This window comes from Epargyreus clarus, unplaced genomic scaffold (genome assembly GCF_041222505.1).
Source record: "Epargyreus clarus isolate Ecla_fem2 unplaced genomic scaffold, WU_Ecla_fem_2.2 ptg000014l, whole genome shotgun sequence".
Lineage (NCBI taxonomy): Eukaryota > Metazoa > Arthropoda > Insecta > Lepidoptera > Hesperiidae > Epargyreus > Epargyreus clarus.
In genome coordinates, this window is record NW_027332222.1 from 16,089,462 (window position 1) to 16,112,655 (window position 23,194).

General features: G+C 38.7%; 1 protein-coding gene across 2 annotated transcripts in view; it reads left to right on the plus strand.

Moving 5' to 3' along the window:
• Window positions 1-23,194, plus strand: part of alpha-Spec (alpha spectrin) — a 31,255-nt gene that overhangs the window by 6,119 nt on the left and 1,942 nt on the right. The window contains exons 9-42 of one of the 2 annotated variants that reach the window (XM_073079238.1): window positions 1,126-1,365; window positions 1,703-1,891; window positions 2,044-2,152; window positions 2,408-2,587; window positions 2,821-3,005; window positions 3,220-3,372; window positions 3,706-3,865; window positions 4,201-4,406; window positions 5,243-5,470; window positions 5,936-6,070; window positions 8,160-8,294; window positions 8,530-8,655; window positions 8,967-9,158; window positions 9,586-9,775; window positions 10,161-10,371; window positions 12,837-12,954; window positions 14,264-14,412; window positions 14,809-15,031; window positions 15,433-15,578; window positions 15,959-16,061; window positions 16,380-16,529; window positions 16,866-17,003; window positions 17,087-17,204; window positions 17,475-17,670; window positions 18,198-18,515; window positions 18,820-19,024; window positions 19,406-19,610; window positions 20,037-20,263; window positions 20,470-20,583; window positions 20,873-21,020; window positions 21,351-21,465; window positions 21,712-21,735; window positions 22,581-22,693; window positions 22,989-23,138. In XM_073079238.1, coding sequence (XP_072935339.1) covers window positions 1,126-1,365; window positions 1,703-1,891; window positions 2,044-2,152; window positions 2,408-2,587; window positions 2,821-3,005; window positions 3,220-3,372; window positions 3,706-3,865; window positions 4,201-4,406; window positions 5,243-5,470; window positions 5,936-6,070; window positions 8,160-8,294; window positions 8,530-8,655; window positions 8,967-9,158; window positions 9,586-9,775; window positions 10,161-10,371; window positions 12,837-12,954; window positions 14,264-14,412; window positions 14,809-15,031; window positions 15,433-15,578; window positions 15,959-16,061; window positions 16,380-16,529; window positions 16,866-17,003; window positions 17,087-17,204; window positions 17,475-17,670; window positions 18,198-18,515; window positions 18,820-19,024; window positions 19,406-19,610; window positions 20,037-20,263; window positions 20,470-20,583; window positions 20,873-21,020; window positions 21,351-21,465; window positions 21,712-21,735; window positions 22,581-22,693; window positions 22,989-23,138 — 5,599 coding nt within the window. The remainder of the gene's footprint in view (window positions 1-1,125; window positions 1,366-1,702; window positions 1,892-2,043; window positions 2,153-2,407; window positions 2,588-2,820; window positions 3,006-3,219; window positions 3,373-3,705; window positions 3,866-4,200; window positions 4,407-5,242; window positions 5,471-5,935; window positions 6,071-8,159; window positions 8,295-8,529; window positions 8,656-8,966; window positions 9,159-9,585; window positions 9,776-10,160; window positions 10,372-12,836; window positions 12,955-14,263; window positions 14,413-14,808; window positions 15,032-15,432; window positions 15,579-15,958; window positions 16,062-16,379; window positions 16,530-16,865; window positions 17,004-17,086; window positions 17,205-17,474; window positions 17,671-18,197; window positions 18,516-18,819; window positions 19,025-19,405; window positions 19,611-20,036; window positions 20,264-20,469; window positions 20,584-20,872; window positions 21,021-21,350; window positions 21,466-21,711; window positions 21,736-22,580; window positions 22,694-22,988; window positions 23,139-23,194) is intronic. The other variant, XM_073079239.1, reaches the window with a different exon arrangement.

The window sequence follows — 23,194 nt, forward strand, 5'->3', positions numbered from 1 at the left end:
TAACTCCTCAACCGATGGGAATAATTGAGTTGTGTTTGAAGATATTTGGTGTAGGTTCTAATGAAATTGAAAAACCAGTTTATCTTTGACTATTTAAGGGTCTGATAATGTGGCTCGGAGTCAAAATATGTAACTCCTCAACCGATGGGAATAATTGACTTGTGTTTGAAGATATTTGGTGTAGGTTCTAATGAAATTGCGAGGCCAGTTTATCATTGACTATTTGAGGATCTGATAATGTGGCTCGGAGACAAAATATGTAACTCCTCAACCAATGGGAATAATTGAGTTGTGTTTGAAGATATTTGCTGTAGGTTCTAATGAAATTGCAAAGCCAGTTCATCATTGACTATTTAGTTAGGTTAGGTTGGAACATATAAGACAATATAAAACTAAGCGAGCAGGGCGCGGCAGCGCCCTGCGAGCGGGCGGTTCCAATCAATGTAAATTCAGACCTTACCTTAATTCGTGATCTCGTTTATACAATTTTATATTGTATTAATATAAATGTTATTATGTCATCACTAAAAAGGGTGAAAAAAAATTTTTAACAAAAAATACAACCGACTTCTATGTCACTACAAAGTAAAAAATAATTCAAATAAATGTTGGTTTAGTACATATTTCTGAAGTCGGCGCTCAATATATTTCGTTGGATAACGATGTCAACAGCGTATCTAATATGAGCGTATCAATATATTTCGTTGGATAACGATGTCAACAGCGTATCTAATATGAGCGCCGACTTCAGAAATATGTACTAAACCAACATTTATTTGAATTATTTTTTACTTTGTAGTGACATAGAAGTCGGTTGTATTTTTTGTTAAAAATTTTTTTTACTTTATTATCTGCCTTTTGAAATGTCGTATTTTTTATTATAAGACTTGGTTCACCTGTTAGTTATTTCTGTGGCAACATTTTAATTTGGAAAAATATCTCATAATCTACAATTAACAACATGGATATTATGCAATGTTTTTCTATTAATTTTGAAGCTTTGGTTTATTTTTGGAAACATTTTGATTAATGATATTTATGCTATATAGGAGATATTAACAGGTCGATAAATTTACAAAGAAACACTTGGAGACATTGAGATAACGTGTGCGGTTGTGGTGTCAGGGCGAGATGGACGCGCGCGAGGACGTGATGGCGGCGTGCGTGGCGAGCGGGCAGGCGCTGGTGGCGGGCGGCCACCGCGGCGCGCCCGACGTGCAGGCCGCGCTGGACGCGCTCGGCCGCGACTCCGCCGCGCTGCACGCGCTCTGGGACCAGCGCCGCGTGCTCTACCTGCAGTGCATGGACCTGCAGCTCTTCTACCGCGACACCGAACAGGCAGACGCGTGGATGCACAAGCAGGAGGTAACCGCTGCAATATACCTGTTATTAACACCATTTCGAAGATAATCTGACTTTCATATGGATACAAAGTTAAATGTTTATCTTTGATTCACTAAAATTTTTTTAATAGTCGTTGGAAGTAGTGTAACTTTAGAATACTGCATTGGGTTAAATAGGAATTTAAACACTTATCTTTTACCTAACAGACAAATTTAATACCAGGAGATTTCGAAAATAAAATGACTAGCTAAACAATCTTTTTACTATGTAAATAATACCGAATACAATTTTAATATTTTGATAACCTATATCTGAAATAATAAAATCGTGAAATAAAATAAACTGGATCTTTTGTCAGGCTTTCCTCGCCAACGAAGACGTGGGCGACTCCCTGGACTCTGTGGAGGCCCTGTTGAAGAAGCACGAAGACTTCGAGAAGTCGCTGGCTGCGCAGGAGGAGAAGATCAAGGCGTTGGACGAGTTCGCCACCAAGCTTATCGAGGGACAGCATTACGCTGCTGACGATGTAGCTCAGAGGAGAGAAATGGTATGAAAATAAGATATCATTGTATGTGTTATAAAGCAACAAAATAAGTAATACTTTCATAAAAACTGATAATTTTTTTACGTGAATTTTCGTTATAATGTTCCCAAATAGTTTTTGGAACATGTTTATAATTTGAATGCCTTCTGTCTTAGTTGTTGGAGCGCCGCGCCGCTCTACTCGAAAAATCGAGCCAACGCCGAGCTCTGCTCGAAGACGCCTACAAGTATCAGCAATTCGAACGTGACTGTGACGAAACGAAAGGTAAGGTCAAACAGTTAACAACCAAGTTACCGAGGAACAAATCTCAAACAGACAATAAACATATAAAAGAGTCGATATAGAGATGCAAAAAAAAGTTAGTCCATATTTCTTTTTTAGGGTTCCATACCTAAAGGGTAAAAACATATCCTAAAATCTCACAAAATCTTTACTATTGTTAGTTATTTGGTAACTTATTATTAAGACTTCATGAGTAAGTTTTATAAACAAATGTTGATAAATCTCTTGCATGATCAGGTTGGATAAACGAGAAGCTGAAGTTCGCGACGGACGACTCGTACCTGGACCCCACGAACCTGAACGGCAAGGTGCAGAAGCACCAGAACTTCGAGCAGGAGCTGCAGGCCAACAAGCCGCGCGTCGACGAGATCACCGCGCTCGGCAGCCGCCTGCTCGAGCAGGAACACTTCGCTAAGCGTTAGTATTTATTGGATACTACTTAAAACGGTGCTAAGAAGTAACATTATTATTTGTGAATTATGCGAGTTAAAGGGGCCACATCACAATGTACGAGTTATTTTACTTATTTGTTGATACACATTTTATTTTTGTGACAGTGACTTTATAGCTAATTCCTTTCCTTTGATCTTCGCTATAAGTAATAAAAGTGTGTGTAATAAAAAAATATTATCATTAAATATTTGATGCAGCTCAAATTCAAGCTCGCGTAGAGGAAGTGGGTGCTCTGTGGGAGAAGTTGGCTGCTGCGTCGGAGCTCAAGGGCAGCAAGTTACAGGAAGCGGCTGCTCAACAGCAGTTCAATCGCGCCGCCGAGGACATCGAATTGTGGCTCTCTGAGGTCGAGGGCCAACTGCTTAGCGAAGACTATGGCAAGGTAATATACATCATCAAGTCAATATATTAACAGACATAAATTATATACTACATGCATAATATGTCATTCTAAAGAAATACTATACGAATTAATGTTTTGAATTTAGAAGATGGCAAGTCTTTGTATGTTCTAGTCAGTAACAAGAAATATTACGTAAAAAGTTTTCATTACTTTTACTTCAATGAATATAATAATATACGGATTTGGTTCCCAGGATCTGACGAGCGTGCAGAACCTGCAGAAGAAGCACGCGCTGCTGGAGGCGGACGTGAGCTCGCACGCCGAGCGCATCGACGCCTTGCGCGCGCAGGCCGAGCAGTTCATCGAGCGCGGACACTTCGACGCCGACAACATCCGCGCCAAGCGGGTACGTCACTAGCCAGCTGTTCATTTATTTGTAGACTTTGATTGTGTTCGAGAAAAGAGAAGATTGTGTTTGAGAAAAGAGAAATTTTATAATAATTTTATTGTTAAGTACTTCTATAAACACTAAAAGAACGGGGAAATCAACAAATTGTTAACAACTACTAGTTAACAATCTACAAAGTACATAGGATCTAAGAAACCTATTGGTTATTTACTAAAATTAATTAATTGTAACATTTTGCCTGATGAGCATTTCAAAGTTAAACCTTATTTAATTAAAAATCAAATAAATATTGTACACAATATGTAATACGACAAATATTTTATTGTGCAGGATGCTTTGGTAGCCCGTTACGCGGCGCTCGATAAACCAATGGCTATTCGCAAGCGTCGCCTTCTGGACTCGCTGCAAGCTCAACAGCTGTTCCGTGATTTGGACGATGAGGCAGCATGGATCCGCGAGAAGGAACCCATCATTGCCTCAACAAACAGAGGTAAATGAAGATATTTTTTCACAGCATAATGTCGAAACTCCAAGAGTAACTCAATAGTATTTTGGTCAAAAAAACGAGTTCAATAAAGAGAGATGTGTGTTCATCAATTTATATCTACTTTATTTTTGTTCATAGAAAGTTTAATAATAATTCACATTACTGTGTTAATAATTCATTTATATTAGAACACAGGACAAAATCTATATGTCTGCATTGTTATTCAACATGGGAGTATGGTTACTTCTTAAAACCCTACCATAGTCTCATGCAGCCGAGTGATACTACGGAATCTTTAAGTGGTCCAGTGAATAACGTATCGTACTTATCGTGCATAGGTCGCGACCTGATCGGCGTGCAGAACCTGATGAAGAAGCAGCAGGCGGTGATGGGCGAGATGGCGCAGCACGAGGCGCGCGTGGACGCGGTGCGCGCGGCGGGCGCGGCGCTGTGCGACGCCGGACACTTCGCCGCCGAGGACGTGGCCGCGCGCACGCACCGCCTGCACCGCACCTGGCAGCAGCTGCAGGAGAAGGCGCTGCAGGTACTAGCTACACGACTGTTCGCTGAAACACATTTCAAGGAGCTTTCTATACAGACATCCTCGCACTAAGATTCCCGGTGTCATATTTACCATGGAAATTGGACACACAAAATAACGAATATATGAGCACCCAGACTCAGAACAGATCTAAACTCGTAAATCAAATTGACTGTGGACGGAACTCGGAATCGGTAGCGCGTCAAACCGGTATGGTGACCGTTCCACCACGCGGGTCTTCAAATTTGCATCGTGATATCATCATTTTTATGTCAACCAAGTTGCAATTATTTATACAGCCATCGAATGTCTACTTAATTTCAATTTCAGAAGTAACATATTTCACACTGTTCTTAAACTCTTGTTTTCAGTTTTTATGTTGTTTTAAAATGTACAAAATTTGCCTTATGCCATCATTTGAAAGCTAAATTTCAATTCTTTCAACAACATAATTGTAAAAGTTTAAACAAAACAAAAGTTGACTAACTCACAACAAAACAATTACACACAACGAGTTATGGGAGCTGGGCGTCGAGGAAAGAATTGCTGTCTATTTCACGAACGAATTAATACGTTTATTTTATACAACACAAATTTTACACAAATTCTAACAATAAAAATATATGATGTGATAGGTAGAGTCACTAGTCCGCGATGGAGGTGAACTGTTCCCATGGCGGACGGCCACCTGCACGTGGGACGCGCCTCGTCAGCGTTGACCGTTCCGCGAAGACACGATGCAGCGTGAGAACGGTGTAGGGCTGGCGCGATGCAGCCTTAACGTGTAGGGCTGTCCCTTACACATAACTCAACGACACAATATTTCTTTTTCTGTTTAGCGTAAACAAGACCTGGAGGATTCCCTGCAAGCGCAGCAGTACTTCGCGGACGCTAACGAGGCGGAGTCGTGGATGCGTGAGAAGGAGCCGATGGCCAACACGCAGGACTACGGCAAGGACGAGGACTCGTCCGAAGCGCTGCTCAAGAAACACGAGGCCCTCCTCTCTGATTTAGAGGCCTTCGGAAACACCATCAAGGCCCTGAGGGAACAGGCTAACGCTTGTCGGGTAAGATTATAATGAAAGTAAAATTGATAGCATTGCAGTTGTTAGAACTATCGAAGAGTGTTGTTAGTTCCAGCTTTCAAATTCAAAACAGTATAATTTTGGAAACAACAATCTAACACTTTGATATGAAATTGAAAAGCCAAAAATCCGTGACGTTGGGCTTATTTCACCACTCGGACATTAAAGATCACACTTTGAATGCTACTTCCACGGATATACAACAAGGATATATTTATAAATGACAATGAACATTAGTGATATGATTCAAACTAAAAAGTCATAATCAAATTAGATCAGTTGTTACATATTTAATAGTGGAAACTGTTTATTCTTCTGTTTGTGTCTCTGAACCATTTAACTATGTTATATAGCATGAATTGTTTGTTTCCCAAATAAATGAATAAAATAAAATTAAAAAATATATAACTATTGAGTACTTGCTAATGTTATTGTGTTGTGGTGCAGCAACAAGAGTCGCCGGTGGTGGACGTGTCGGGCAAGGAGTGCGTGGTGGCGCTGTACGACTACGCGGAGAAGTCCCCGCGCGAGGTGTCCATGAAGCGCGGCGACGTGCTCACGCTGCTCAACTCCAACAACAAGGTAAGCGACGCCCGGATACCTCTGGCGCATATTCGCAATTTAGGAAACAAAAGTCATTTCCCCATACATTAAAATTAGTAAATCTATGCTTATTTACTTATTCTTGTTCAATCAGAACAGTGTCCACTGGATAATTTTTTGTCACAATTTTCTTCAACAAAAACTAAAACTGCAAGCTACATTGAAACATTTCCAAGGCTCGCATATCTATGAGTATTTAAGATTTATCCGACGCAGGAAGTTGTGTGAAATGAAACCATTGTGCGATAAAATGGCGTAAAGGACTTGAATTAACTAGCGATTATATATGTAGTTCATCGCATGCGATATTACATCCGAGTTCACACTTGTAACTACATAAAATAGTAATAGTATTATATTTATAGTATGAGTAGTACGCGCCGGTAAGATAAGTGTATAAGAATACTAGTCGTAACATCGTGTCTCATTTTTTAGTTGATTAATATTTGTAAAGTATTTGTACATGTATTTCTATTTGTACTTACTTTGAGTTTACTACATAAAATAAATGTATATGTTATTTCATATCGATCATTTCATAACCGAAATCGGAAACATATAATATAATATAAGTAATCAAAATTACTACTTATCATTTTAAAATCACGAAAACGTGTTATCAAACAGTCTCATTGATATAAACGTACACCAAAGTTCAAGTTTTCAATGTCAATGATAAACATTTGAGTTAATGATGAGTTACACAACCAATATCTCGGTTGTGAGTAAGAATTTGTGTCGTCGTGACTAACTGTATGTTTATGAATTCGGACCACTTGTCGTACTATTTGAGGCTCATTCATAATGATATATCTTTCTTATATTAAAGAAGTCTGCTTACTAATGTTTATTTAAGTGTAAAAACGAAAATGCTAACCTCTTACACACTGTCCTCCTAATTTGCAAAGCATTTTTGTAATGTATTTGTTACCATATAATAGAATATAACCTAATAGATTCCTATATGGTAATTCTTATGAACCGGATCATCGGCGCAGGTAATATACTAATAGTACACAATACATATTCAAAATATAGGATCGTAAGGGTCGTTTAAGGAATTCGTCGTTAAAGGATGTAGTAGGCTTATGTAATGCAAGAACGTGTGCCCCACATTGTAAACTATTGTGTAAATTCAGTACAGTACGTCAATATTTATATTTATGATGTTGGGAATTATTGTCGTTTATTAGTTTATATTATATACTCGCTGCACGCCTTTGCTATTGAGACTCGTTCATAGTATTCGAGGTATGATTTAAGAATTATAATTTGTTAAAAAATGTGTCATGAAACATATTCGAATGATTTTTTTATATTTATGCAGAGTTTCTTATCTTTGTATGAGCTACAAGAAAATTGTGTGAAACTATAGAAACAAGTGCTTAGACTCTAGATAATATATACAGTTGAATACAAAAAGTATAAACTGCTAGACGATCTAAGTTTAAAAACATACTATATGTTGCTTCATTACAATCATAACGGGTACATTGTTTTAGGTCACGCGCCGTCCATTATGGACAGGACCTTATACTTATTGTTTAATATTCAGCTTATATCTGCTTCAAACCAACGGTTACGTAACATGCTCGCCCGGCGTACATTCACGATCTTAAACTTGAGACAGCCACACGAACGAACAATAACTTTACGATGTAGAAGTAACTGAACGTAATAGGAAATAGTGAAATTATCTGTGATAGCGAAAGTGATACTTAGTTTAGTGATAATGATAGTATTAAGCTGGTTATTAGTGATATTAGTTGATGGTATATTTTTGCACAACCGACGGAATGATAAAAAGAAAATACGCGTAAGTTTTAACCATTCAAATTCTAAAAAAAGCATTATAAGCAAGTACCAATAAGATTTCTTTAGTAAGACCTATTCGCAACTAGGTACAGAAACAAACTAGTATAGAAGTAAATTGTTTTTGTTTATTACTTGCTGTTTATAGTAAAAGTTTATATTTGGTTAGTGACTTATCAAACAGATAAATACCATCAATACTAAGGTGATAAATGATAAAACTTTGTAACAATGTTAACTTATAATCTGTGTACAGGACTGGTGGAAGGTAGAGGTGAACGACAGGCAGGGTTTCGTGCCCGCCGCCTACGTCAAGAAGATCGATGCCGGCCTCTCCTCCTCGCAGCAGAACCTGGCCGACTCCAGCTCTATCGCCGCACGGCAGAACCAGGTAAGGGATGCGACATAAAACTATAAATAAATAATCACAAACAACATATAATACGACATACAACACAAAATGACAAATAAAACTACTAATACTGGTAGACGAATAATAAATAGTTGGTACTAAGTAGTTGTTTGATCAGTATTGCTCTCTCATTAAAAATGTTTTCTATATATTTCTTACAACTACCTTGAGTAGATTTGGTTTGTTCTCATATTACATTGATTATTTGCAACAGATCGAAACCCAGTATGACAACCTGCTGGGGCTGGCCCGCGAGCGGCAGAACAAGCTCAACGAGACCGTCAAGGCGTACGTGCTGGTGCGCGAGGCCGCTGAACTCGCCACTTGGATCAAGGATAAGGTAACGAGGAAAAAATATATTATACATTATGAGATATTCGGTTTATATGATTTGAATACAGCAGTATTAATTATTTTAATATAAGTTTATATTATAAGAAAATATAAACGCTTATACTCATTTTCAGTTAATTCTGCTTCTCTGCTGTACAACAATATCAAGTTCATTTTCAGTTTGTTTCGATCTCATAACATTGTTAAAAAATACACACATATTTAAAAATAATGCATTGTGATATTTAACTTGCCATCAATATTATTTTTACAGTTTTTATCTTATAGTGCATCTAAAATAACAGTGTTGGTTTGCAGGAGATGCACGCCCAGGTGCAGGACGTGGGCGAGGACCTGGAGCAGGTGGAGGTTATGCAGAAGAAGTTCGACGACTTCCAGAACGACCTGCGCGCCAACGAGGTGCGCCTCGCCGAGATGAACGAGATCGCCGTGCAGCTCATGACCGTCGGCCAGACGGAGGCCGCGCTCAAGATCAAGACGCAGATGCAGGTGGGTGATTCGATCATTTGAGACTTGTTTATGTTAAAAATAAGTCTGACAAGACATGTTTCTAATTATAGAAATACTTATCTTTCTTAATTATTCGAAATCTTATACGAATATAAGATGCAAGCAAGCTTTTTGTAACTACAGCTGTGACTTTGGCTTTTCCTTATCAAGTTTCTTTGTATCTTTTTTAATATCAAAAATGGTTCCCGACCATTAGTAGACCAATAAACTATTTGGTTTATTTAAAAAAAATGCAACACTTTTAAAATTGGTTGTACAATTTTAAGATTGAGTCGTGTAATATACAGCATATCTCGTCTATTGTACCACTATTATTTAACTGTGAAAATCAGTAAACATAATTCAAAATGTGAATGTAACTTTATAAGTGCAATAATTGACATTGTGTGGCGGTATGCATGTGCAGGAGCTGAACTCGAAGTGGAGCTCGCTGCAGCAGCTGACGGCGGAGCGCGCGGCGCAGCTGGGCTCCGCGCACGAGGTGCAGCGCTTCCACCGCGACGTGGACGAGACCAAGGACTGGATCGCGGAGAAGGAGGCCGCGCTCGCCACCGACGACCTCGGCAAGGACCTGCGCTCCGTGCAGACCTTGCAACGTTAGTACAACCTTTTATCTACCAGGCTTCACTGATCATATTTGTTGTAAGCTGTAAAATATTATGGTTTTAAATTTATATAATTGGAAAATGTTTACATTTTATATGTGAAGGTCAGATATTCGCATTAAGTTAAGCTTTGTCTTAAACATATCTGAAAAACGGCAGGCAAGAAGTAGGGCTCCATAATACTATTTTAGGATTCTGTACGTCAAAACGAAAAAAGGGAACTCTTATAAAATCATTCGTATGTTTTTTGTGTAACTTTTACACGCTAATATACATCAAAACTGTCGGCCTATCCGTCCATGTCATAAATGTAATGTAATTCATTTAATGAAAATAAACATGTACCTAAATTAACATTTATATTCTCGTAAACTAGGCAAACACGAAGGCCTGGAGCGCGACCTGGCCGCCCTCGGCGACAAGATCCGGCAGCTGGACGACACGGCCAACCGGCTGATGGCGACGCACGGCGACTCCGCCGACGCCACGTACAGCAAGCAGCGCGAGATCAACGAGGCGTGGCAGCAGCTGCAGGCCAGGGCCAACGCGCGCAAGGAGAAGCTGCTCGACTCCTACGATCTGCAGAGGTTGGTGTGCTTTACATCTGTATGAAAAAAAAGTGTGTGTGTGTCACCTACGACGCACGATTGGAGTTTACTCCTTACGAACGATAATTATGATATACAGGGTGAATTTTTAAAACGGGCCTTCAGGCCCAAAGCGGAAACTATAAGGATTAGCGAAAAATGCTGAAAGGAGTTACGAGGCCGATTTGGATAAAAACTAAAACTGCATCATTACTTTTTTAAAATAACTTTTTCCCTAGCCGGGAATCGAACGAGTTCATTTTGAAAAAAAATGCACCCTCTATATTATTCCACTAACTGATAGTGTTGCTTATAAGGATCAAAATCTGGGAAGTAATGATAAATGAAAAACTAAAAGAAAAGCCTCAATTTTAAGAAAATACATATTTTTTCATATTAATTTGGCAGTTAAGTTCCCGCCACTCATCAATTTAAACATTTCGTGTATTAACATTTTTTTTGGCTCAATGTTTCTAATCATTCGAAATGGACGTTTTGTTTCCCAATAATTTATATTTTTATGTCCGACTTAGCTAAGGTTATTTTTAGGACCATTAAAATAGATTTACTTGCTATGGGCGGAGTATCGTTTAATACAGATGTAAAGTTGACAATTTGCGAGAATTACTTTTTAGAGTCAAATCCGAGTGATTACTAAAAAAAGAGATATAGAAAATCCTATTTAACGTTGAAACGAAGATGTAATCAACAAACAATAAGAATTTACTATTTAATCAGTTATCTATTTTCATTAAAAAATCAATCCTAAAAACGGCGGTAACTTATTGGCCAAACTATTACTTTCTCATACTAAGCCGTATGTCATAGTCATAACATCGGATAATTAGTTGATTAACCAACAAATTCTTCAATGGTATGACTTATATCTGTTTTTAAAGAATTATACATAAATCATTTGTTATGTATAATCCTTAAGGATTAGTATGCCAATGTATGGAAAAATACGTATTTTCTTCAAAATTTTCCTTTTCCTTTAATTTGTCACATAACATTACTTCCCAGAATTTGATCCTTATAAGCGACACTATCAGATAGTGGAATAATATAGAGGTGTCATTTTTTTCAAAATGAACTCGTTCGATTCTCGGCTAAGGAAAAAAATATTTTAAAAAACTAATGATGCAGTTTTAGTTTTTATCAAAATCGGCCTCGTAACTCCTTTCAGCATTTTTCGCTAATCCTTATAGTTTCGGATTTGGCCCTGAAGGCCCGTTTTAAAAATTCACCCTGTATATCGAATAGAAAAAAAGGGTAAATGAACGCATCTGCTAAAATGATAAGAGAAACAAACATATATCTGTAATTATTCGGATTATTTATATTACTTCAATAATGCGTATTACATAAAGTATGTTACAAAATAATATAAATAATAATAATTTAATATAAGTATTACAAAATATTATATAAATATAAAATATATTTAATCAATTGATTAAAAATAATAATAATAAAAACACTAAATAAAAGATCTAGCTGTTCGTATTTAAAATGTATATTATTCATAAATGTAAACGATAAGCTTACCAATTAACCACATCCATGTGTTTTTTGGATTCTTCTTCATTATCATCTAAATCAATTTCTTGCATATTTTCAAATATTTTTTCAACTTTAATCACTTGATGATTTGTTTAATAGTACATAAAAATACACGTATCAATGCATAGAAGTACAAGAAAATTTTAAAATCAAAACATTAAAACTTGATGGTTAGGTTGCTGTTTATGTACGTTGTATATAGATGTATACAATAGATGCTACTATATGCATTTATTATACAGCATGCATACCCTGTACTCGGCAGCAGTATACAAGTTGTGGCAGAACTTCGTAATACGCAGGCGCGCAACACACACGTACAAACATATGCACACATTCAACTCTCAGACTGGAGGTAGTGAACTATACTGTGAGACTACGAAGTATCGCGCAAAGAGGAGACCCCGAGAATGAGATACGCTGTGTAGTGTATTCCATCTCATTCTTTTACACGTTCAATCCTACAGATATATATGTTTGTCTCTTTCTACGTAACACCTCAACTTTTCGTGTTACACTTGATTTTACTTCTCATAAAATTTCCGTACCGGGCCTTATAACTCAAATCGTTTCTTAAGGAGTAAACTCCAAAAGGTTCTACGCGTACAATCTTTCACGCTAGGATTTCCTGGGTTGGTTATGCCATAAACTCTTACAAATACCAAGTTACAATAAACCAGTTTTTGAAGGTATAAAGTCATAAATTTATCTGACATCCAGTCTAACTGTCAACTCTTCTAGTCTCTCGTCAAATTAATACAGCGAATGCTTCTCTACGGGAATAATAATAAATATAATAATGTGGGTCGTTTATTGATATACATAGATAAATGAATCATAAGCTACAACTATACATGCTACTGTTGCCATTATGAGATTTTAAAATATGCTACGTTTTTTAGATTCCTTTCGGACTACCGCGACTTGATGGCGTGGATCAACTCGATGATGGCATTGGTATCCTCTGAGGAGCTCGCCAATGACGTCACTGGTGCTGAGGCACTTCTGGAGAGGCACCAGGTAGCTAAATGTCCAATTGTATATATTATATATGTATTATACAAAATAATTTACCATTATGTACATATATTCCTCTCCCTATAAAAACGTCGTTTTACATCATTTTTTTTATTTACTTGTAAGCACAACAGCATAATTTTAAATTGGTTCCACTATATTTGTACATATATAAATTGTGTAATATAATGATAACTAGTTAAAGCAGTGTAAAATAAGCTTTTCCTCTCCTGAATTTTGTCTTGTGATGTCCCTTAATAAATTGTGATGGTACTTGGCCAGTGGCGAGTAAGTAAGTAACGCGGCGTATATTTCTAGAGCCAGCGACTGGAGATAGACGCGCGGTACGGCATTATGCCGCAGGTCAGATGCACGCATGTGTGCTCCCAGCCTTACTCTATTCTTCAGCGAACACGAGGCTACCAATCGCGATTGATAATGCACAGTATTCATTAAATGAAGCTGCCTAAAATCAATGCAAATCAGTTCAGTTCAACATCAATCGTTGTTGATAGCCTCGATGCTGTGTTAATGATTTTTAATCTTTTAAACATATAACATTATTAAATAATTCCACTGTAGTGTTCGCTACACTTGATGTTCGTCGTTGGTTAATAAACTCTGAGAATTAAATACAAACGTTAACTGAATACTAAAGTATCTATAGTATTAAATTTCTAAAAAGTATTATAATAAATTCAAACTAATCCAGGAGAAAGTAAGTATTTGAGTTTATTTGTATAACAAAAAATATTTGGATCATTCTTATATGATACATGAGAATCTTTCTTTACTTATCTTAATACTATTCTTCTCTTTTACAGTGTTGTGATTTGATTTTAATTAAAACTATGTGTTGTAAATTCTGCTTCATTTGATAGACTTACATAAAAAGGATGTAGCAGAATTAATAATAGTGTGAAAATTTTAAATGGTTTCTTTTATTTTGGCAACTTTTATTTTTTTGTTCATTTTACACATAACATGACTTGGCAGTAATTTTGATTTACGTCACTGTTTTCTGTTTTTCTAACAATTCAAAATTCTTTTTCATTTAAATCAGATGCAATATTCTAAAAAAAGAAATATTCAACTTTTATAATCGATTTGTATATGACAGTGATCATCATTTTAACCCTGTCTGATACTTTATTAATTTTAAAACTATAAACAAATGAAGTATTTAATAACATTTGAATACGTAATTCTGCACATTCAATAACAATGAAATGGATTTTAATAATCAGAAAATCAAGTAACCACATCAACTACACCACGAGAAACATGTCACAAAAATGTTGTATGTACGTAGGAGCACCGCACGGAAATGGACGCGCGCGCCGGCACGTTCCAGGCGCTGGAGCTGTTCGGCCAGCAGCTCTTGCAGGGCGGCCACTACGCCAGCGTCGACATACAGGAGAAGCTCAGCGCCATGGCCGACGCCAGGCAGGAACTCGAGAGGTACACTTGGTTTTGGATTATAAGACAAAAAATATATATTATTTTATACGCATTTTATCATAATGAGATTCTGTTTTAATCTTAGCTTTGAGAAGTACTGCAACCCCATCTTTATTTTCTTAATAATAGTACGAGTAGGTACACCTCTAAAGTAATTATGACACGAATCTATATCTAAAAATTACTGTGCAATTTAATTTTTGGTTATTTATACTTGTTAAGTTTTTACTATTTTAAGCATTGTTTTCATATCTTTGTTTGTTTAATATAAACATTAAAATGTCTGAAATAACTAGGAAACATATTTTGAGTTTAACTATGAGGAGCTTTATATGGTGTTTGTTGGAAACTTTATATAGTAAAGTATAACATTGTTGATATAACTGGTAACACCAGGGCGTGGGTAGCGCGTCGCATGAAGCTGGACCAGAACCTGGAGCTGCAGCTGTTCTACCGCGACTGCGAGCAGGCGGAGGGCTGGATGGCGGCGCGCGAGGCGTTCCTGGCGCCCGCCGAGCCCGCCGCCGCGCGCGACGCGCCCGACCACGCCGCCGCCTCCGACAACGTCGAGCAACTCATCAAGAAACACGAGGACTTCGATAAGGCCATCAACGCGCATGTACGTTCTACCGTATTGTTTAGGAAACGACTATTCGGCCTAATCGCGTTATGATATGAAAATGACTAAAATTATCACATTCTGATGACTAAAATGATTCTGGTCCAATTCAATCCAATTTAATCTTCCATTCTGTCTATAGACAAATTAAATTCCAGTATTATAGAATGAAATTTTGCTGATACTGATAATGAAACTTAAACTACCGGAAAATATCGTTCGCGAGAAAAATTATATTTTTTGACTAATTGTAAATATAAAAACTTTAAATATTAATCCCATTTCTGTGATCATCTTCTGACAGAAATCACTACGCATTTTTGTATTTTACTTTCCATGTAGAAAAAAAACCATACACACTTATTGTTTTTTTAAATTAACGTGTATGTGTATTTGTACAGGAGGAAAAGATCGCGCAACTGCAGACGCTTGCGGACCAGCTGATCGCGTCGGACCACTACGCCGCCGACCCCATCGACCACAAGCGCAAGCAGGTGCTCGACCGCTGGCGGCACCTCAAGGAGGCGCTCATCGAGAAACGCTCCAGGTAATTTCTTCAATTATCTCGCAGCAAGTGTTTTATTCTTAAATGAGTAGCATTTAATTAAATCTCATATTAGATGAGTGTAGTACTGTGAAAAAAATATATCTTAACAGGGCAAATAAATCTTAACACACACACAATTTTTTCTTTGTTTTAATTGAGAAATATTTAAAAATTGAATTTATACTATTATCATGAAAGTTATTAAACAATTTCACTAATCACTTTTTGATTGGATGTAAAAATGTAATTAAGACCGATTTTTTTTCGATTAACGCCACTATCATCTCTCTTTAGTTCTGTGGACAATACTAGTTAAAACAATTCCAAATAGATTGTTTCAATGAAACATTGTATCATGTAATGTGTTTGTGTGTGGCCAGGCTCGGCGACGAGCAAACGCTCCAGCAGTTCTCGCGTGACGCCGACGAAATGGAAAACTGGATCGCGGAGAAACTGCAACTGGCCACCGAGGAGAGCTACAAGGTACATACTCATGTTTAATTATGTACAATTATATGTATTGGTAGTAATATGCGTTCTTAATTCTTATGATTATGATAGTATTTTTATATAGAAATATATTTTATATCTTGGATGTTAATTGTACTGCCGGTTATTATAATTCTACCAAGAACTTTCAGTGTAAAAAGACAATTTTATTCATATGAATTTTTCCCAACAGAAATGTGAAAATAACGTTTTTTAATTATAATTACTTCATATATATTCACAATTGTCAAATGTTGTTAAGTATTCCTTATACACTTAACTCTATAACTATAACACATTGTTGTTGTTTAGGACCCAGCGAACATCCAGTCGAAACATCAGAAGCACCAGGCGTTCGAGGCGGAGCTGGCGGCGAACGCGGAGCGCATCCAGTCCGTGCTGGCCATGGGCGGCAACCTCGTGCAGCGCGGACAGTGCAGCGGCAGCGAGGACGCCGTGCAGGTAATTATTGTTGTTGCACTCTTGTGTGCCGGGGATCGATTTTTGTTGACTGGTCTATCGACTGTGTGATGTCACATTCGTGAGAGTCACGTCTACACCTCCAATTTTTTATGTCAGATCCTATGCTCTATTATTAGCGCTATAGAGTTAAAATAAATAATATGACCTGTTTCTTGATGTAGAATGTATGAATATTTTTGTCCTTGGGAAATAATAAGGGTGAATAATGTATTTCCATGCACACAATATTTATTATGCTAAACAATAAAAAATGTCTTACCAGCTTCAATGAAAATAATAATCAGTCAAATTTACATCATAATTTTATTTACACAGGCTCGATTAGCATCCATCGCGGACCAGTGGGAGTTCCTCACACAGAAGACGACAGAGAAGTCGCTGAAGCTCAAGGAAGCGAACAAGCAGCGCACGTACATCGCTGCCGTCAAGGACCTCGACTTCTGGCTCGGCGAGGTAACAGGACAACTTAATAAAGAAAAAGTTATATGATATTTATACACACGGAGATTATATGTTTGATAATCAATATTTTGCAGGTTGAGAGCCTGTTGACATCTGAAGATTCTGGCAAGGATCTGGCGTCAGTTCAAAATCTGATGAAGAAACACCAGCTCGTGGAAGCCGACATCCAAGCCCACGAGGATAGGATCAATGGTTTGTATTGTTTTGCAAATTATTAAAATTATGAAATTAGTAAATATAGTCTTGTCTTAATGCTTATGTAGTGACTTGTATGTTTATTCATTATTTAGGTTCTTGGAGCGTATGTATGTATGTATCTTTGGCACGCCCTACAGCGCAAACTGCTTCACTGATTTTGAAGTATGAGGCGTTGTTGAATTCGACTAAATTGGGGTCGGGTTTTGCTTTCATGATAATTCGTTTAAAAGTTTTCGAGTATAATGAATTATATACGTTGTGTAGACATGAACGCGCAAGCGGACGCGCTGGTGTCGTCCGGGCAGTTCGACAGCGCGGGCATCGGGTCGCGGCGCAGCGCCATCAACGAGCGCTTCGAGCGCGTGCGCTCGCTGGCCGCGCACCGCCGCGCGCGCCTGCACGAGGCCAACACGCTGCACCAGTTCTTCCGCGACATCGCCGACGAGGAGTCTTGGATCAAGTCAGTCACGTTCCACCTTACTTGTGTGTTATATCTAATGAAATAGTACATTACAATACGAGGACGAAAAATTTTTTTCTGACAAGTGTGAGTTTGCAGGCCGAGCCGCAGGCGAGGACTGCAATCACACGAGTCAGAAAAACATTTTTCGTCCGCGTGTTGTATAAAATTTTATATTACGGGGTCGGAAATGGGGGTTTTGCGCACGCGAAGCGTGCGTAAAACGTCCATTTACGCACGCCGTGATATAAAATATAATTTGTTTTCGATATTATATATCGTTCGTTACATTACATAACATTACTTTTGTGTATAATAGGAGATACTTCAACAAGTAACTGGTATCTTCATAGGTTTAACTTCGGCCTATTTGCTTTTTCTATTACATTATTGAAAGTAAAAATGCTAATTTAGTACAAAATCAAAACTCGTGTTATAAATTTACGTTTATCTATATTTCATAGAAGATTTGTTAATAATGCTTTAAATTCATACTCATTATTATAAGACGAATCTCAAACGAATAGGGAGAAGAAACTGCTCGTGGCGTCCGACGACTACGGCCGCGACTTGACCGGCGTACAAAACCTGTTGAAAAAGCACAAGCGTCTGGAGGCGGAGCTGGCGAGCCACGAGCCCGCCATCCAGGCCGTGCAGGAGGCCGGCGAGAAGCTGATGGACGTGTCCAACCTGGGCGTGCCCGAGATCGAGCAGCGGCTGAAGGCGCTGGGCCTGGCCTGGGCCGAGCTGCAGGCGCTGGCCGACGAGCGCGGCGCCAAGCTGCAACAGTCGCTCGCGTACCAGCAGTTCCTTGCTAAGGTCGACGAGGAGGAAGCCTGGATTAGGTAAGTCGTCAATTGTGCTATTTATTAAATTTTCAATTTACCTTTGAACTTTTGTCTGTTTAAATATCTTATTTAGTCACGTTTTGAATTTCCCATATTTGGGTATTTAACGAAACTAATTTGCTTTAAAATTTGTTAAAATAACTGTTCGTTTTTTAAGAAAAAAATGCTTCTTATTACTCTACAGGCACATATTTTAAACCAATTTCATCAATCGGCATTAATGTTTATCGGTGCTGAACTTTCAAGTATCAATATAATAAGTAATGTAGTTCGCTAAATTCAATATAATCGTACCGTACAGCGAGAAGCAGCAGCTGGTGGTGGTGGGCGAGGTGGGCGACAGCATGGCGGCGGTGCAGGGGCTGCTGAAGAAGCACGAGGCGCTGGAGGCGGAGCTGGCGGCGCGCGGCGACCGCGTGCGCGACCTCACGGCCGACGGCGAGCGCCTGCTGGCCGAGGGCAACCTGCACGCCGACGCGCTCTCGCACCGCCTGCACGCGCTGCAGGTATAACACCGTTAACACACTGACTTTACACAATATAATAAATAAATAGAACACACACAACATCGAGAGCCCAAAAGTGTTGAACCACCGGCTGATATAAACTATCTTGTATCTCGTAACGATGAGTGTGACGACGACGACGTGTGTGAGACGAAGAGTGTGGGAGACACACCTATCCCAGGCATTTAAACATAGTCCTTAACACTCACAAAGGTTCAAAGTACCATCAAGAGTACAGTATGCTTGTTAGTTTCAATATTAAAAAAAAGTGAACACATATGCAACTTTAAAGCCTAAAATTTGAAGATTTTACGTTACTCGCATAAATACTCTGTCGTAGCTATAAATATTGTTGTATATTAAATAATGCGATGTCCCCAGGCGAAATTGGAGAAGCTGACCGGTCTGGCGGCGCGTCGCAAGGCTGCCCTCGTGGACAACTCGGCGTACCTGCAGCTGCTGTGGAAGGCGGACGTGGTGGAGTCGTGGATCGCGGACAAGGAGACGCACGTGCGCTCCGACGAGTTCGGCCGCGACCTCTCCACCGTGCAGACCTTGCTCACCAAGCAGGACACCTTCGACGCTGGTAAATGATTTTGCATTATTGTATTTCGTTATTTTATCGACGATTCTTTATTGGACACTGCTGTCATGTTCAGGGAAAAATCTTTCTGGACTTATTGTGGAAATTAAAATATTTTTAGCTGTTCGTGAAACTGATTTTGATACGTTGTTAATAGTGAATCTGTAGCGATTCAATAGCAATCCTAGTGGTAAACACGTAAAATTGTCCTGACTTATATACCATATACCCCTCTCACTAGGAAATGGTACCCGTGCCCAGTTGTGAAACGGTAAAAAGTTGACGACGACGTCATATAAATGACTAGTGGACAGAATAGGTTGTCATCTACATACGAGTGGTGGCAGAATATCGTCTACACGGATTCAATTTGTGTAAACAAAGCGCACCGCGTGCTCGTCACGGAGACTAAGGGTGTCTCCATTGTAGGTCTGGCGGCGTTCGAGCACGAGGGCATCCAGAACATAACCGCGCTGAAGGAGCAGCTGGTGGGCGCGGGGCACGAGCAGGCGGCCGCGATCGCCAAGCGGCACGGCGACGTGCTGGCGCGCTGGCAGCGCCTGCTGGCCGACAGCGCCGCGCGCAAGCGCCGCCTGCTGCAGCTGCAGGACCAGTTCCGCCAGATCGAGGAGCTCTACCTCACCTTCGCGAAGAAGGTATGCGATGCTTTGTGTTGAAACGCGGTAGCCAACTATCTTGCCAACTTTCATTTTAAGTAAAATGATCAATTTTGCATTTACCTCATAAAATCGTGGCATTTGTGTTATTTTGGTTTACATATTATAGATAAGGAGCTATAGGGAAACCTATTAAATATAATGATGCAGATATTCTTATAGCTTATGTGCTTTTTCTCTTGTAGGCATCTGCATTCAACTCGTGGTTCGAGAACGCCGAGGAGGATCTCACTGACCCCGTCCGTTGCAACTCGATCGAGGAAATTAGGGCGTTGCGTGATGCGCATGCGCAATTCCAAGTACGACATATTTTATTTTATATTTATTGCACCCATCTTTGTACATACTAAACGTGAAGTTGTTATAAAATAATTATTCAACTATTTCGTGCTATTTACACTCTCTAATTAGCAAATGACATGCAGTAATTCTATATGAACTTGTAGTAAAATTAGCAACGAGTTATTAAAACTACTTACACAACACTTACGACTTATTACAATATTTAAATTTTTAACTCGTATTTCATTTGTTCAAGGTATTTGTATTTTTGAAATATTGCATCATTTCTTATGTCTCGTGTTGCAGGCGTCGCTGTCGTCGGCGCAGAGCGACTTCGAGGCGCTGGCGGCGCTGGACGAGCAGATCAAGTCGTTCAACGTGGGCGCCAACCCCTACACCTGGTTCACCATGGAGGCGCTCGAGGAGACCTGGCGTAACTTGCGCAAGATTATCGGTCAGATTACATGCTTTTTGTATAATATTTTTGTAATGGTCCAATTTACAAGATAGTGCGTGTAGTTTAATTCGCTACACACCTTTCTATACTCTGTTTATGTCGTGTAAAAAAGTTAGAGCACCATTGCATCTTAAGGTTTTATTACATAAAAAGTTTGCGATATATCAGTTTAGTGCTTGTGTTTCACCTTAAAGTTACATTTAACCTACACGACTATCACCAACCGCAAGATAATCTAGGTCTTGATAATCTTGATTGACGTGATTAAGGCATTTAACGGCAATTTTCTTGTAGAGTATAACAAAAGGAATAATTTTGTGTGAACAGCTGAGCGCGACGTGGAGCTGACGAAGGAGGCGCAGCGGCAGGAGGAGAACGACAAGCTGCGCAAGGAGTTCGCCAAGCACGCCAATGCTTTCCACCAATGGCTTACCGAGACGCGGTGAGTACTGCTCATTACCTTTTAATATTACTTTTCATTTAATTGTCGTCGATAGTCAGATCTTGGAAAAAGGTCATTTTTATGTCAACTGAGACATATAGATCCAGACAAAAACTACATATTTTTTTACTGTGTTATCTATTAATTCAAACCATTATAAAGTGATATTATTGTGAATTTATGATGTTGAAAATGTTTTATGTTAAGTATTGCAAGCTGATGACAGTGTGTGACATTGATGCGCAGGTACCGGCTGCTAGGCTGGGACGGGTAAAGTATTCGATTGTCGCGTGTAGCTCTCCTACTAAACATTGTACAATCGCCTCACAGGCTTGGCAATAATGGTTCCGATAAAAAATAATGTATAAAAAATTCAGAGATTTTCCCTTAGTCTCAAGATATAATTAAGTATTTTAATTGATCAATAACATTGTTAAGCATTTTTTCTATATAATGAATAACTTATTGTAAATCTATCTCCTAACCATTTATAAGTTAAAATCTGTTTAAATATCGACATTTTAAAACAAAGTATCTCGTAAAAAGTTAAGAAGAATGTTGAAATTAAATTAAATGTATGATGCATTAAGATACAATTTGAATAACCTTGTTGCCAAGTTCTGATAATGAACGCACTACGTACGTCGATGTCGCCGCAATACGATTGGCTTCACGTATATCTCTCAGTGGTGTCGTTACTCATTATGAACATTCTGTAAATATAAAATCGAGTCTAACTTTTAATCTGAGTGTATTGAAATTGTTGTTTACTTTTAATATTACTAATTTCACTTCCGCTTATTACAAGTTTAGTTATAACGTAAGAAAACACGTAATTTTGTTCCTTATTAATATGTTTTTACATTTTCTTTATTAATGTGGTTTATAAGTGTCGTTTATTTCATAGAATAACCTACTATCTAAAATGACCATGAATAATCATATTTATTTTTAATGTAATAAAACTGTGAAGAACAGATGAATGTTAAAATTGGAGTAGCACGCAAAAGCTACCAATTCTTAATTTTAACGATGTAAATATTTCTGTGGGGCTTCTCGTCTTCCGATTCAAGTAGTAATACTAAGTAATACGATGTAACGTTGATGTGATGCAGCACGTCGATGATGGAGGGCACGGGGTCGCTGGAGCAGCAGCTGGCGGCGCTGCGCACGCGCGCGGGCGAGGTGCGCGCGCGCCGCGCCGACCTGCGCCGCCTCGAGGAACTAGGTATGCCCTGTGTATCGCTGTATCTATATAAGCTGTACACGTGTGTACTTATTTATAGCATGTTCTTTTTGTACTGATTCTGTTGTGAAGATTTCCAACTTCATGTCGGTCATTTGAAATAATATAAAATTGTCGAACTTTACATAACATGTAAATGAGTTCCTTTTATAATTTGTAAGTGGAGCTGAGACGCGGACTGCGTATTACACAGGCAAATAATATTTCACGTACAACACCAATTCTAAATTTGTTACGATTTGTACGTTTTAAAAAAATACTCACTTTTTTATGATAGGAGCGGCGTTGGAGGAGCACCTGATTTTGGACAACAGATACACCGAGCACAGCACTGTGGGGCTGGCGCAGCAGTGGGACCAGCTGGACCAGCTGTCCATGCGCATGCAGCACAACCTCGAACAACAGATACAGGCCAGGAACCACTCTGGTCAGTATCAACATAGTGAAAATATTCATATACCCTGCAACTCTATTTCTGAGACT